The following is a 17,441-nucleotide window of genomic DNA, read 5'->3' as shown; positions in this document are numbered from 1 at the left end:
TTTACTCTATTATATTTAAATTACATATCTGATCAAAAATGATGAAGATCCAAATTAAACTATTAGATATAGCCGTATAGTCCACACAGCTGTGTGGACCATACTATCAAATAATGTACATTCAATACACAAATAATGTACTTTTAGTATATTAAAAATGTACATTGTATTCAATTGAAAGTACATTATTTGAGTACTGAAAATATGTTATTTTGTATAATGTACATTCAATATACGAATGATGTACTTTTAGCACAATAAAAATATATTTTTTGTTATGATCCACACAGCACTATATGGACCATGATCCACATAATAATTTGCCTTATTTTTAATGAAACAACCCCGTTGACGGTTTCTAACTAAAAAGACTAATAGACAATTCACACAAAAAGTTGACCTTAGAACTTTATGGTTACCAAACTTTACAATATCATTACCATCTCCATTGTAATTGATATTACTATTAAATATTTTTTAAAAATCCAAAAACTATATTATTGTTAAATCAAAAGACAACAAATTAAAACAGAACTAAATTTGTTTTGTTAACCTGGGGTGATTGAGTGGAAGGGACTTATCTATCCTTAACTAAAGGTCAAGGGTTATGGGGTTAGTCACTGTGTTCGACAGTGAAAACATTGGGTACACCCAACTAACAAAAAAAAAAAAAAGAACTAAATTTGTTAATAATTGATATTACTATTAAATATTTTTTTTAAAAATCCAAAACTATATTATTGTTAAATCAAAAGACAACAAAACAGAACTAAATTTGTTTTGTTAACCTGTGATTGAGTGGAAGGGACTCATCTATCCTTAATCAAAGGTCCATGGTTATGAGATTAGTCACTGTTCGACAGTAAAAACCTTGGATACACCAAAAAAAAAAAAAAGAACTAAATTTGTTAATAATTGTGAATATAAAATACAAAAATGCACCAATTAATTAAAAGTAATCATATTACAAATAATATTAATAAAAATGGGAACATAGCCCATGCGTGCACAACTATATTAACCCAAAATAAAAAAAAATTAAAAAAAAAAAATCTAAGTTTATATATATTAGATATGAAATCTATCTAATTACAATCAATTTATGAAAAATATTCGAGTACAAAAATTATTCTTTGGATAATATATTGTTGGGTAACCCGTTGGTAAAACCCAATAATAATCCTACAAAATATGGATTATTATTTCTTGTAGAAATATGGAAGGAAAGATGAAGAGATTGGCTTGTATTTGGTGTTGGGTTTTTAGCAAGAGTCAAGCGATCACTTTTTCCTTAAAAGCTTATTTGCTACCTCCTACAAGTGCTAGGAGCGTTGTAGCATATGCTTCCCAGGATAAAACTTGATAGGATTCAATGTTTGAGCACCCAAACAAGGAATCCGGCGAACTAGATCAAGATTATGAACACAGTTTGGCTTAAGAAAGGAGTAGAGACTAGAGACAGAGAGTTTGGAGGCCAGAAAAATAATTTCTTGTGTGTAAATCTGCTACTACCTAACTCATTCTTATATAGGGATTAAGGTCTTAAGGAATGAATAGCCTTTATTATGGCACTTAAGGGCACCCCTACACATTCCTGTAACAGCAACCATTAACATGTGTCTTAATTCAAAAAATTAAAACTCGAACTAATTAAAAAGTAACTCTAGTAACAACTAATGAATTAAGTGCCCCTTGCTGTTTCGGCTACTTGCCCGGTCCCGGCCTAAACACTAAACCATTCACAAAATTGAGATAGAATCTATGATATACAATTCAATAAGTTTTAAAAGAGCTCTTATATAAATAGTGGGGCAAATCTTCTTTCAAACCAATGTGGGACAAAAGTTCACTTTTTCCCTTATTTTTCAACTCAAATAGGTTTACTTTGAGAATCAATATCTCATTCACCCATTATCCGTTTTGGGCATACAATATATCAATCTCTTCTCTCTTCGTCTCATTACGAAAAATCCGAATCCACTTTAACTCGACTCATTTCGGAAGTGGATGCCGGCACTAATGGAGACTGCCAATAAAGTAACCAAATAGTTGACGTTGATTTCCTACTTGCTGCTGTCTGGCATGCCAGGAACGAGATGTTGTAGAACAAAAAATTAAAGCTACGACCCCTCATGACATTCAGAGAGAAGCGGACGCACAGCGCAATATAATGCATGGCAATTAAATGCTGGTAAACTAGAGCCCCAACCTGCAGGAAACTTGCAGAGATTTGATTCGGACCTTTTTCCCTCTCATTTGTCAGGTCAACGCGGCCTGGACCTCGGCAGATGCGGCCTCATACAGAGCGGTATTACTCACAAATAATGGGACCTTTGTGGCAACTACGAATGGAAAACTTCATGGAGCATTTGATCCTCACATGGCAGAAGTAATGGCATGCAAAGAGATCCTTTCGTGGTTAAGGAATTGCGGTACCACCACTACGGTGAAGTTGGAATCAGATTGTGCCCTTAACACAAAAATGCATAGACCTATCTTACACGGGATACATTGCCAGTCTTTGTGTTAGTATATATTATGGCTAATTTTGAACATTTAGTTTGTGGTTTAATTAAGATATCACTGGACCTGTTGGTCCATAGGCTTAGCTTGTTAGGGCGGCTGGTTCTCAGTTTGACTTTGGTATTGGGGAATCTGTTCCCCCTGGTTGTATTATTTCGTTACTCCCCATTTCGAATTAATAATAGCTTCGTTTTTTATTTAAAAAAAAAAAAAAAAGATTATCATGTATTATATAGTTAGTAGATATTAATTAACGACTTGATATTTTGCTGAGTGGCTTTGTGCAAATATGCAAAACCTTAGCAAATATCAGTTTTAATTTGTCTACTAACGAACGATTATCCGCTGGCCATAATAGAAGTACCGACCTCTGCTAAGTTGGTATTGGAGAGAGCAAGAGTTCGTCTCAATGGATGGTGGGAGGTTAAAAGAGGAGAAGATCATATCATCCCTGCTTTCGTAGAGAAGTGGTTGAAACTTAATGTGGATGCTGTAATTAATGTGGGAAGAAGAAGAATGGGATTGGGATGGGTTCTAAGAGACAGTTCAAGCAATTTTAGAGCAGCACACTGTGTTGTCTGGAATGGAGTCTTTACGCTTAAGGCCATTGCTATTTGTGAAGCTTTAAGCTGGCTGAAATCCTAGAATTTTGACAATATTCTTGTGGAAATTGAAACTTTGCAAGTGGTTCTTGGAGATTCAATTTTTTTTTTTTAATCTTGTCTTGCTTAATGTTAAAGATACAGTTCATATTTTTAGTAATGTGTTTATATCTTTTATTAGACGATTAACAAATGAAATTGTTCCTATGTTAAACTGGGAATTTATTTATTTGTCTGGTTGCATAGAGTGAGTTTATCACCTCCTCCTTTCATCTGTAATGCTTTACTTTTGAGATATGAATTAGTAATATTTTGGTTTTCAAAAAATATATCTTTTCTTCCCAAAAAAAAAAATAAAATACGTAGTATATATCAGGATTCACCTAACTGTAAACCCGGAAGTTCCGCAAGCCCACCTCAACAGTCAGCACCACGTAGATATTATTTGTCAGCGTGGCGAGAGACTATTGGCGGTAGCTAAAGGCTGTCAGGTACCGTACCGTCAGCGAATAATTGCCCACTCTTTATATATTACTATATAAAGCGCGACATGGACCCAGTTACCGCTTTCACGATTTCACTGTGACTTCTACACACTATTTTTTTTTCTTCTTTTTCTTTTTTGTGCGTAAGAAAATTCAGGAATCGCCGGCGCGGCGACTTCTTGAGGTTTCAGGCGGCAGTTTTAACTGTGCGAAAGCGAGTTGCCGAAGGATGAAGGTTTTGATAAAGACTTTGAAAGGTTCTCACTTCCCGATCGAAGTTAAACCTGACGATACCGTACGTATTCCTTCCGCTCTACCTCTGTATATGTTTACGTGTATGTATCGATGTGTGTGTGCATTTGCGTCTGTTAACGCTTCCAGAGTTGTGTAAATTTTGTTGAATTGAATCATTGATCGGTCAATTGGATGATGTTAGGGTTATGAGCCGTTGTTTAGTTTCTAATTCTAGGTCTCAATGAGGTGTTACGAATACTATGCATTGTTGTTCCGTCCGCACTAAAATATAATGCATAAAATCAAGTTTAGTTGCGCCAGTATGAATGTCGATCTTCCTTCACTGATCACATTTTGCCATATAATTCCATTACAAGGAGTATTATATTTATATATACCTGTAAAGTGAAGAAATACTGCAAACTTATTCGTAGTTCAGGCAGTTCTTAATAACCGAATTGGGTGGTGTATTGTCTTACACTCTTACAGCCTTAGCAGTAAGTTGTGCAATTATTGGAGTGCTGCACTTATCAGGTGCTTAACTGCTGAAGTTTGGAGACATCTACAGTGTATTTTCAAGAATGTCTTTGCACAACCACCCAATCTATAATGCCTTGTGATGGCAGATCAGGCTACTTAATTCTAGCTTGCTTGGATTTCATCATTAGTTGTTTTCCGCTCTTTCCTTAAAGTGGTTTATTGATTCAGCATTTCAGTTGATATGTAACTATGTTTTACTCCCCTATGTCTGACACTTGAATGCAAGATAAGTTATAACTGAAAATGATTTCTCAGATTTGACACTTTGTCTGTCCAGGTCCAAATTGCTTGTCTTGCCAGGGGTATTAATTCTAGCTTTCTAAAAGCAGTGAATCATTCACACACTTCTATTTCAACTACAATAACTGTGCAAACATCTGTTAAAAATATGGGGTTTTTGGTTCATGGGTTTACACACTAGGAATGGGAATCAAAATCATAGTTAGTGTTTGGTTGACAACTTTTTAAAATACAACTATGGGATTTGATTACCCCTTCAATTAAAAATCTCATTCCCTAATTAAAAAGTGGTATCATTCCATCTTATTGGTGATCTAATTTTTAAGTTTGAATTAGTACTTTTAGATTTTTGATTTGATTTTTTTTTTTTTTGTTCATATTGATGATTTGGATGTCATTATATTAGGATCAATTGTCTTGATTTTTTGTTTTTGTATTTTTAAAACATTTATTCCCATTACAGGGTTATACACAACCAAACATCAATATTTATAATCATTCCAATTCCACCCTACTACCAAACATGCAAAATACTTTGACCAAAACTCATTACCATTACCAAGTATTTGATTCCTATTCCCATGTGCGAACCAAACACACCCTATACTTAAAATAAAAAATAAAAAATTATTGTGTTGGCTGACATAGTTGATGGTTAATTCAGATTGCTGATGTGAAGAAAACTATAGAAACAGTTCAGGGCTCAGATGTCTACCCTGCTGCACAGCTGATGCTTATCCATCAGGGTAAAGTTCTCAAGGACACAACAACATTGGAAGAAAATAAAGTTGCTGAAAATAATTATGTTGTTGTTATGCTGACTAAGGTACCATTTCATAAGAATTTCAAGCATCTTTTTGAACGAACACATTTCTAAGTTCACCTTGACAGTGTTTGGGGTGAATTACATTTGGATAGAGGGCTATGAGTACACTCTGTTTTAAACTAAAAAACTTTGTTTGCATGTCTAGTATACTGTTGAAACTAGATTCATTCAATGTCCTTTACATTTAAAAGTTATATCTGAGTACTTACTGTAGTAATGACCGTTTCACATTGTCCACCATTGTAGAATAAGGCCTCATCAGGTGAAGCCTCATCAAAACCTTCTGTTGCGGTGAGAATGAATCTACTTTTCTTCGTTTCCTTTACCTTCAGTGTTTTCCTCTTTAATGACCAAAATGATCTGTATTTTGTGCAAACTCTGGTTGTATTCACCACAAACGCATTAGTTGATGGGCAATTTTTTTCTATCTAGGCCACACCTGCAACCTCCACAGGGCAATCAACCCAGACGGTGACAGCGCCTCCAGCTATTGCCTCTATTGTGGCACCGTAAGCTCCCATTCATCACATTTTTTTGTCATGATTAGTTGTGTATTTCTTCTGGGTATAATTTTTGCCTGCTTTCATGTGCAGTCCACAGTCTGCTCCTGAATCTGCCCCTACTCCTGCTGCAACTCCAGTGTCTACTGCGTGAGAACTTATCATACATTTATTTTGATAAACATGTTCTTTTTAGCTAATTTGATCTGTAACCTTTGTAAGGAAACTATTTTATTTTTTTATTTTTTGTTTAGTTCTGTGACAGATATCTATGGTCAAGCAGCATCAAATCTTGTAGCTGGAAGTAACTTAGAGGCCACAATTCAACAAATTCTTGATATGGGTGGGGGCAGTTGGGACCGGGATAGAGTCGTCCGTGCTTTGCGTGCTGCCTATAACAATCCCGAGAGAGCTGTTGATTACTTGTATTCGGTATGTACAGTTTTTGAGATACCAATCCAAAGCATATAATAGTATAAAAAATAAATAAATAAAAAAGAACTTACAGGATGGGTCCCACATCCATATTTCATTGTGTAACTGTACTTTGGCTCATAAATATGCTGATTATTTTGATACAAGTGCTCAGCAAATTATGTAAGCCTTTTTTGTGTAGTTCTTTCTTCCAGTACTCTCCCTCTTTTTGTGTTTATGGAAGCTTCAACTGTGGGTTTTTATTTTATTTTATTTGTAGAAGTTTTATAGACTTTTATAGTGGAATTCTTACCTTTTTCTTTTACACTGAAAAATATTTTTTTACAGAAGAGCACATACTTTTATATTGGAATTAGCTCAGGCTGTTTTACTCACCAATTCAGTATTATGCTTTTCTATCCTAGTCTCTTATCCTTAACCCGAGAAACATTCTGCTTCAGGGTATTCCTGAGCAAGCCGAAGCTGTTACACAAGCTACCACAACTCCCGGTGGGCAAACTGTGAACTCCTCAACTGTGCCTTCTCAACAAACAGTACCTTCCAGTGGCCCAAATGCCAATCCTTTGAATTTATTCCCACAGGTATAGTATATTCTAACAGCTATTTCATTATAGAACTAATTCATTAGACCTCACCTCTTATTTGATTGAAAATTTTCTGTTGCTTAATCAGGGCCTTCCAAATGTGGGTTCCAATGCAAGTGCTGGCAATTTGGATTTCCTACGCAATAGTCAACAGGTATTTACATACTTTTTCTTGGAAATAGTTGCCCATAACTGATATACCCATCAAACAAACAAAAAAAAAAAACTTAGCAACAAGTGAGAAGAATAGTTGGTGATTACTCTTTCTCCTGAACAGTTCCAGACCCTCAGAGCCATGGTGCAAGCCAATCCTCAAATCTTGCCGGTATTAGTTTCATACTATCTACGTATTTAATTGTTTATGCTTTGGAGTGTTTTCAATCAAGCTTTTGAAAAATGGATTATTTCGTGTGTAGGCTATGCTTCAGGAGCTGGGAAAGCAAAACCCTCAGCTTCTGCAGCTTATTCAAGAACATCGGGCTGATTTCCTACGCCTCGTCAATGAACCTGTTGAAGGAGAGGGGGGGTGAGCAGATTTGCTACCATTTGTCTACATCAAGATGGATGCATCTGATTTTAACTCTCATTAGTCATTAGCTTCTAGTAGTCCTAAGATATTTGTTCTCTTATGTTGGATCCATATCTCAGTTATTCTCTGCTATGACACTTCATAGGAACATATTTGGTCAGATGGCTGGAGGACTGCCACAAGCTGTCACTGTCACTCCTGAAGAGCGTGAGTCAATTGAGCGCGTAAGTATCTCTCTTTGTAGCTTATGTTTTTTTTTTCCTACATTATGATGTATTATACAAGAATGTTAGGCCACAGATTTGTACACTGTGGCTTTGCAAAATTTATGATTCCTTCATTCTTTCAATGTCTATCTGTCAGTCCACTTATTAGTATTATTAGTGATTTATTGATCTGATTTTGGCAGCTTGAAGCTATGGGTTTTGATCAAGCTTTGGTATTGCAAGTGTTTTTTGCATGCAACAAAAATGAGGAGCAGGCAGCTAACTATCTTTTAGATCACATGCATGAGTTTGATGATTAGCAATCACGTACAGAAGCACTCTTTTCTCTTATACCTTCAACTTCTCAGTTTTGAAACCTATTCAACTTTTTCTCACTTTGCCAGGTAGATTAAATTTTACTACGTAGCTTATAATTCATGAATAGCAGTTATGACACTTTTCTATTACCTGGACTATATGCTAAGTAAATTTTGAAAGAATATTTTTTCCCTGGCCCCCAGCACTGTTGAAAAAAACAAAAAAAAAGATGCTAAATACTGCCAAACGAGACATAAGGTGAAGGATTGACTTCCCTTGGAGTTGGGGAGTATTACAATGTAATGAACGAAATATTGAAATCAGTATATGGCGTTGCCTGTAGTTTAGGGAGAGTGGGTGGTCTAATCACATAAATGACGTACAAAAGGCTCGTCGTTGAGAATTGAGATGATGTGTGTGAATGTGGTCCAAGCCATTAGCCACCCCACTGGGCTTCACGTGAAAGGAAGCTCTTCTTGTCCACTCCACCCAATATTAGCACTTACTTTTGGTGTACTTGTGCGTGGACACTTCGATAGGGTGAGCTGATGGGATTATATGGATATTTGTGAAATTTTATTACCAATTATCATGCAATTCTTAAGCGAGATGTGAGATTTGCAATTTCTCAAATTTGAAGAATCGTAATTTCATGAAGAAAAATTTTTATTTTTTGTTTCATGATTATTGTGTGTGTATTAAATTTGGTTATTGACTATTAATATTTTTAAATTAAGTGCATGACTATGTAATTTGTATCACAGTTGGTCCTGTTGTCCAATTTTCTGACAAGTATATTGCCAACTATTGTTAGAATTTCAACAAAAAGTAATATGTTCTAATAAAAAAGTATTTTTGGTCAACTAGTAGCCAGAAAATTTACTTTTTCGTTGAAATTTTGACAAAGTTGGCCAGAAAATTGGACAGTAGAATCAAATGTGATACAAATTACATAAAATACTTAATTTGAAAATATTAATAATTAATGACCAAATTTGATACATGTACAATAGCCAAGGGATTAAAAGTGAAATTTAATTCTTTCATGAAATTGTAATTCTTTTTTATCAAATAGTGAAATTTTCTACTTGAAATCAAGTGTGAAAGGAATTGTGATTTCTCTTTATCAAACAATGCTCTTTAGAGCAACTCCATCTTTGTAAATTTTGTTAGGTGGATGTAACTATGTAAAATGAGAGAGAAATTTGTAATCTTGCAAAATCAAATTTTTTCAGGGTCTATTTGTAAGAAAGAAAAGGAAGAAATGTCACACCAATTACTCTCATTGGGTGCATTGACACATCGCTGGACACGTAAATGTTACATTTTTTTTTTACTTTTTAAGGAAATTTTTTTCCCTTCTTTTTTCTCCTCTCTTCACTCTCTTTTTCCCTTACGTAAATGTTACATTTTTTTTTTACTTTTTAAGGAAATTTTTTTCCCTTCTTTTTTCTCCTCTCTTCACTCTCTTTTTCCCTTGGCACTGAATAAATCATCCAAAAAAATTTACTCTTAATGCTAGAAAGTGGTTAACTAGTGAATCATGTCTAGCTAGAGTATTACTTATTGAAGTGATTCTTAGCATTTTTCTTTTTCTATTTTGTCATTCAACAACAACAATGACGATAGTACTACTTTTTTAGAAAGATACTAAGCGTTTTCCGTATTTTAAGATGAGTTGATGGATAAAAATGTCCCTTAGTATAGCATGTTATGATTACTCGATTGTCTAATTAAAAGATATATTCTAATTTAATAATACGGAGTATATCAATTAATTTGGTGGAGTCATGTCTAGTATGGTACACGTTGGAAGAAAACAAAAGCAAAAAGAGTACTCCGTATATATTGGCCGTTAGTAGGGTCTTGTTGCCAAAATAGTTGTCCGCACTTTTTTGGTTTATTTAATTTGTTACAACCTGACCTTAATATTGGTCTTTACCACAATGGTAAATCACTATGGTAGTGTATGATTTGACATTTTTTATATCAGATTTTTTTTTTGGAGTGAAGAGTAAAAATAGCAGAAGTTACTTAAACGTGCGAATTAGGTAAATTATATTTTTTTGTAATATATAACTCATAAATCATACGAAAGAAGTAAATTGCACTAGTTAGGAAGACCCCAGCATGTAACGGGCTTGACCAAAAAGATATTGACAAGAATGAATTCGTAACTTTTAGATACGAAAATCATAATCTGACCACCCTTTTGGAGCTATTGAATTTTATTTTGACTCTCTTGTTTGTTGATCTACTTTTGTCATTCTACATGGAATATGGATTCAAACTTGTAATAGTATCAAATCAAATAATTATATCCCTGTACATATGTAATTACTCACATAAAAAATTTTGTAATACTTCTGAAAATCAGATCACATTTAGTAGTACAAAAATTTCAATTTATTTCTACTTATACCACCCACCACCTCTTATCCGATACTATATTTGTCGTTGCATTTAATTTAATTTACTTGTTATGTTTAGTATTCATTCATCAAAAAAATTATTATTTCTTATTTTATTTTATGTTTCCTTATAAAATGTAATTTATAAGATTTGCGTTTAATTAACAATACTTTTAATACCGTTTCTAAATATATATGTAAATCTTATATATACTAATATATATTGAGTTAAATATTATGAAAAGTTAAGCATAAATACCTTATCAGACATATAAAATTGAACGTAAAGAACATTAATTATAGCATTGTACATTTTGGAGCAAACCTATATATATCTATGTCTGAATTTACACGTGCAATGCTTTAAATTGAATCAGCTACCGACAAGGCAATTCAATTCATATACCAATACAAGAGTACATGATGTAATGTTTGACCAACCAAGAAAACAAAAAATGTCACTCCCCTTAATGTGTATTTCTGTAATTTTGGCCACGTAAAAACAGAACCAATTTCGTCCATAAGAACAAAAAATTAAATTTCTTGTAGTCAATTTTATATTAACAAAATGATGAGCTTTGGACAACGAGTTTGTCGCCACATGCAACGAGGACGCAACCATGTCTGAGACCGTCTATTCGGAAGAACCGATAAAATCATCATTGGCTAAATACTGAGTAGTCGTAGAAATCCTAGATTACTGATACCATATGAAAACTGTATTTTCTGGAATAATCATAAATAGTCACGAGATACAACAATTATATACATAGGAAGAGTACAATAGAACATGGACTGGTAGAGTCTTAATACTAAGGAGTACAATTTTGTTTTCCATACATGCATTTAAAACTTAAACAAAACAACCCATCCGAGCAAACACGATACTCAATTGGATTAATCTCATCCCGCTAAATGCGAATACAGTACAGTGCAGTATGAGGAAACCCTAGCTAGAACATGCATGCATGTTCATCAATTCAGTGATGATGGACAACAAAGGACCTGAGATGAGACATCATTTCATGAGTTCTGGGGTGAGAAAGAGGAGAGTTGTGAAGAATCTGAAATGCATGGCCGACTCCTTTATACACCACCTTTTCAACCGCCGTCCCCATGGCGGCGCAAAATCCTATGTTCCTGTCTTTAAGAATATCCATTTCTGATATGCACACCATTGTGGGCGGAAGTAGTTTCAAATTGTTCATTCTCGTCGCCGCCGCCAAAGGATTGCACCATGGGTGGTCGCGGCTGCAGCCCTCCGGCAGCGCCAGCGCCCAGTACGCGTCGGAGGCCGCCAAAGTCAGGGCGGAGAACGGCGGCTGAGCCGCATGTTTCTCCGAGTTCGTACGCGCCTCGCCTCCGAAAAACGGCTGGATCAGAACCAAACCCTTGACGCCGCCGCCGCCATTGGCGGCGGCGGCGGCGCTTGTCGTGTTATTATTAATAAGCCTCGACGCAACGTTGTACGCTATGTTGGCGCCGGCGCTGTCGCCGGCGAGGAAAATCCTAGAAAAATCGCACTTGTCCGTCCACCAGCTTAGACTATCACGGCCGGCGCCGGAATAACTTTTGCTGGCCTGTTGCTTCACCCACGCCACAGCCCGGACGCCGTCGTCGTAGGCGGCCGGGAGGCGGTGCTCCGGCGCCAGGCGATAATTCACGGACACTGTCACGCACGGAATCTGCGACGAAAGATTCGCCAAGAATTCATGGTAACACTTCCATGCAGCGGATCCGACGCAAAACCCACCTCCATGAAAGTAAACAAGAACCGGTAACCTCCCCGCCGGAAAGCCGCTAGGGACATAAACGCGTGCCCATAATCTGGAAGGGTCGAAAATGGCGACGTCCCCGCATGTAATTCCCAGATGTTGAGGAAGACTACTAGCGGCGACGTTCGGAACGATTGAGGATCTTTCCACACGTCCATCGTTGTAAACCGTGATCAGACCTTCGATTTCAGCCATGATTCCTCCATTCGGGTGGTGGGTGTTCTTCCCTATCTGGAGATTTGCCCTCGGATCATAGGTGGAAACTGCAGTCACCATTTTTAAGGTTTGTAGGTTTTTACTAGGTTTGATGTTTTCTTGTTTTGGTGAGACTTTAGGAGTACAGTGAATGGAAATGGTTTCTTGTCTCCTTTTGTGTTTGTGTGTGTGGTTGCTTGGGAAGTTGGGAGGAATTGAGTGTCCTTTTATAGAGGTTTATGAAACTAAAAAGTGAAGAAAAAAAAAATGGAATTTTTATGGAGGTATTGAATGTGTGAATAGGAATGAATGAAAGGAAGTTTCCTTCTATCTTAATCAGCTAAGCAAGTTTAAATATTATAAATTTAATTTTTGCCAATATCTTTTTAGAGAATTAAGAATGTATATAAATGTCACATCATATATGCTAACATGCCTGCATTCGAAAGTGAGTTAATGATTCTCGGGTTGTGACAGATTATGGACAAAGATGTGGGATTGAGACTTAATTGGTCGCCTAAGAATTTTACCTTCTTGTGAAAGTGACTCATTGTGAACACCAGACATTAATAATCCTTCTCTGAATTAGCGTGATTAACTTTCTGTCAAGCCACCAAGTGTACAAGCTAGAAATTTCGCTTTTTTTAGCAATGTAAGCAAGAGCATCATTTTCAAGATTAATATAACAAATAATTATGATAAACATGTTAAATTCATTTTGTGTGAGAGATCGTAGAGAGGATCAAACGTGTGGTTACCAAGTAGCTAGCAATCCTAGCATGCTTTCTTTCCAGCATACCAATTGTAACGATAAATGCTCAACTACACGTCTACACCAAAAGTTATAATTAATAGCAAATTTGTAATGTTATTTCTTTATATTTGCACAACAGTCATATCATATTTCAATAGTAAGATATTAGACTCAATCCTTGCCTCGATCTACCCAATAATTGTAAATTAACATGACCAGATTTCATAAGTTGTGATTTTTTTTGGGCAAACAATCTTTTATTTTTTGTTATTTTAATAAAAATTCCAAAAATTAAGATTTGTCATCATTAATCGTTTACAATAACAATGTCATCACTTCATGTTTTTGTACTATTATTGAGTGGTAGGGTGGGTGGATACCCTTTTGTGTGCATATATAGATGGAATATAATCTGGAATCATACTATCTATTAGCCTTTATGAGCTTATTGTTAAGTGAGAATATAGCATAAAGAAGATGACTAACGTGCAAAACTTCTGTAAATGGCATTTCAGAGGAATTATATTGCAGATTATAAAGTTCATGGAATTTATTTTTTTTATATTATGTGCACCACATGTAAATATAATCTTCGAATAATTAGTCGGTTAAGAGGAATCTCTATTTCTGTATGTTAAAAAAAAAAACAAAAAAAAAACAAAGAAAGTAAAAGGCAGTTTTCCTCTATTAATGTTTCTATTTTCAATGTCACAATAAAATTATAGAGTTAATACCCAAAATCGTCCTCGACTATAGTGATTTTTCTCAATTTCGTCCTAAACGACTTTGGTGACCTAATATCGTCCCAGACTTTTGTGTTTCGCTCAATTTAGTCCCAGACTTTTGTATTTTTGCTCAATTTAGTCCCTCATTTGTTATGCTGTCCATTTGGTGTTAAATAAATAGACAATTCAGTAATTTTTTTTTTTTTTTTTTTTTTTTTTACGAATTACTCCCAGAATTACTCCAAAAACTGTGAATATAAAATTTGATTTGTAGGTCCGGGAGTAATTCTGGGTGTAATTCGTACAAGAAAGAGGAATTTCGCACTTCACGAGTTGAAAGTAAAGAGAGATCAATATTGGCATTACTGAATTGTCCCTTTATTTAACACCAATTTGACGGAATAACAAATGGAGGACTAAATTGAGCGAAACACAAAAGTCTGGGACGATATTAGGTCACCAAAGTCGTTTAGGACGAAATTGAGAAAAACCACTATAGTCTAGGACGATTTTGGGTATTAACTCTAAAATTATATATACATTACACAATAATTGGACAACTTCACTATAAGGGGATGTAGTATGATTCTCGTATTTAAAAGTTAATTACATTTTCAATTCTTGTTAACATTTTTTTGGTTGAACCCGCCGCACATTGTCTTCATATATAATTTGATTTGCAGTCTATTACAAAAGAGTGAGATTATTCTGTGCACACCATGCATCAAGTAATGACTACAAATTTTTCTCATAAAAAAAAAATACGATTCTACTTATTAAACACCTACCCACACAAAAATAAGGAAACAAATTTAGGGAATGATGTAGTATATCTTTGAAAATTATCTAAATGGAAGTTAAAATGACCATTTTGAGTCAATGTTTTGAGTATGGTACATTATATTTTCAAATTATAATAAGGAAACAAATTTAGGGAATGATGTAGTATATCTTTGAAAATTATCTAAATGGAAGTTAAAATGACCATTTTGAGTCAATCTTTTGAGTATGGTACATTATATTTTCAAATTATATATGTCATGTCAGGTTCTCTCGAAATGTTTAATTTAAATGTTTAATTTAATATAGTATGCGCTAGAAATGTATGATAGGTGTATAAGGAAATTAAATGATTCTCAAAGTGTTCATATCGATGATTTAAGAAAAATAAAGTTATAAACCGGTGTAATTAGCTTTTGTTAGAATTTTAACATAAATTGACATAGAAAGCGGCTATTTTGTGGTACATATATATGTGGGTCAGATCAGCTTTTAGTTTAGGTCTGGTCAAAGTAGATTCGGTTTCTTAATAGTAAGACTAAGAAATTCAGATATTGTATGCTCAAAACGGATAATGGATGAATGATAAATTAATTTTCAAAGTACATCCATTTGAGTTGGAAAATAAAGGGGGAAAGACTAAAAGCACTTGTCCCACATTGATGGGAAGTGGGTTTGCACCACTATATATATATATATATATATATATATATATATATATATATATATATATATATATATATATATATATATATATATATATATACGAGTCTTTTAGAGGCATGTTGAATTGTATAGCATAGAGGCTCTCTCACGTGCGGGGTGCAAATAAAATTTGAAAATGAGCATGGGCGTGTTAGGTTATGCCAAATTATTTTCGTATATTCCTTCCAATTCAGAGTCACTGTCCGAGGAGTAACTCTGTTTTACCATGTTCGTGGTACTGCTCGAAGTACTCTGACAGTATTAATTCTGATCCTTAGGAATTAATTTCGAACTAATTCGAATTTAATTTTTGTGGGGCTTATGTATCTGAATTTATTTTAGAAATTAGTGTCAGTGTTTAATGCAAATAAATTCTCATTCTCCAATAAAAACGTGTTGGGCAGAATGTTTTTGCTGCTGATTTTGAACTTTCAAAATCTTTGATTTCTCTTTTCCTCTCTCAAAATTGTTTTCCTACTATAAAATCCTACCAACACTTTCGTAAAAAGATGAAGTGCTCGCCTATTGTTCTAGTTCGTCGGACTTTCTCCTTCTTAATAAAAATTCCAAAAATTAAGATTTGTCATCATTAATCGTTTACAATGTCACTTCATGTTTTTGTACTATTATTGAGTGGTAGGGTGGGTGGATACCCTTTTGTGTGCATATATAGATGGAATATAATCTGGAATCATACTATCTATTAGCCTTTATGAGCTTATTGTTAAGTGAGAATATAGCATAAAGAAGATGACTAACGTGCAAAACTTCCGTAAATGGCATTTCAGAGGAATTATATTGCTGATTATAAAGTTCATGGAATTTATTTTTTTTATATTATGTGCACCACATGTAAATATAATCTTCGAATAATTAGTCGGTTAAGAGGAATCTCTATTTCTGTATGTTAAAAAAAAATAAAATAAAATAAAAAAGGCAGTTTTCCTCTATTAATGTTTCTATTTTCAATGTGACAATAAAATTATATATACATTACACAATAATTGGCCAACTTCACTATAAGGGGATGTAGTATAATTCTCATATTTAAAGGTTAATTACATTTTTAATTCTTGTCAACATCTTTTTGGTTGGACCCGTCGCACATTGTCTTCATATATAATTTGACTTGCAGTCTATTACAAAAGAGTGAGATTATTCTATGCACACCATGCATCAAGTAATGACTACAAATTTCTCATCAAAAAAAAAAAAAAAAAAAAAAAAAAAAAAAAAAAACGATTCTACTTATTAAACACCTACCCACACAAAAATAAGGAAACAAATTTAGGGAATGATGTAGTATATCTTTGAAAATTATCTAAATGGAAGTTAAAATGACCATTTTGAGTCAATGTTTTGAGTATGGTACATTATATTTTCAAATTATATATATCATGTCAGGTTCCCTTGAAATGTTTAATTTGATATAGTATACGCTAGAAATGTATGATAGGTGTATAAGGAAATGATTCTCAAAGTGTTCATATCGATGATTTAAGAAAAATAAAGTTATAAACCGTTGTAATTAGCTTTTATTAGAATTTTAGCATAAAATGACATAGAAAGTGGCTATTTTGTGGTACATATATATGTGGGTCGTCCGCTTTCAGTTTGGGTCTAGTCAAAGTAGATTCGATTTCTTAGTAGTAAGACTAAGAAATTCATATATTGTATGCTCAAAACGGATAATGGATGAATGATAAATTAATTTTCAAAGTACATGCATTTGAGTTGGAAAATGAAGGTGGAAAGACTAAAAGCACTTGTCCCACATTGATGGGAAGTAGGTTTGCATCACTATATATACACGAGTCTTTTAGAGGCATGTTGAATTGTATAGCATAGAAGCTCTCTCGCGCGTGGGGTGCAAAAAAAATCCAAAAATGAGCATGGGCGTGTTAGGTTACTCCAAATTATTGGAGTAACTCTGTTTTACCATTTGGAACATTGAACGAGTAGTCACCATTATATTCAAACTATTGACTATTTGACTATTCTGTTTGACCGAATAGTTGATCATTCGTAACCTTCAGGCAACTATTCGTGGGTACTGCTCGAAGTACTATTTTGA

General features: G+C 34.3%; 2 protein-coding genes across 3 annotated transcripts; one reads left to right on the top strand and one right to left on the bottom strand.

Annotated features, from left to right (window-relative positions):
- Positions 1-3,699: 3,699 nt before the first annotated feature.
- Positions 3,700-8,208, top strand: LOC109168399 (ubiquitin receptor RAD23d-like). Its single transcript, XM_019317411.1, has 12 exons — positions 3,700-3,905; positions 5,289-5,450; positions 5,697-5,741; positions 5,883-5,959; positions 6,044-6,100; positions 6,205-6,382; positions 6,826-6,966; positions 7,058-7,123; positions 7,247-7,294; positions 7,386-7,495; positions 7,644-7,722; positions 7,908-8,208. Exons 1-12 carry the CDS (start codon positions 3,840-3,842, stop codon positions 8,022-8,024), a joined length of 1,146 nt encoding a protein of 381 aa, XP_019172956.1. The 5' UTR covers positions 3,700-3,839; the 3' UTR covers positions 8,025-8,208.
- A 2,978-nt stretch (positions 8,209-11,186) lies between these two features.
- Positions 11,187-12,665, bottom strand: LOC109168462 (probable carboxylesterase 17). Of its 2 annotated transcripts, XM_019317488.1 has the most exons (2): positions 11,886-12,665; positions 11,187-11,852 (listed from the first exon to the last, which is right to left on the bottom strand). In XM_019317488.1, exons 1-2 carry the CDS (start codon positions 12,482-12,484, stop codon positions 11,414-11,416), a joined length of 1,038 nt encoding a protein of 345 aa, XP_019173033.1. In that variant the 5' UTR covers positions 12,485-12,665; the 3' UTR covers positions 11,187-11,413. The 2 variants fall into 2 exon arrangements, with proteins under 2 accessions (XP_019173033.1, XP_019173032.1); XM_019317487.1 differs by having other exon boundaries at positions 11,187-12,665.
- Positions 12,666-17,441: the final 4,776 nt, after the last annotated feature.

Source organism: Ipomoea nil, unplaced genomic scaffold (genome assembly GCF_001879475.1).
Source record: "Ipomoea nil cultivar Tokyo-kokei standard unplaced genomic scaffold, Asagao_1.1 scaffold3199, whole genome shotgun sequence".
NCBI lineage: Eukaryota > Viridiplantae > Streptophyta > Magnoliopsida > Solanales > Convolvulaceae > Ipomoea > Ipomoea nil.
This window is presented reverse-complemented; position numbering and strand designations above follow the sequence as displayed.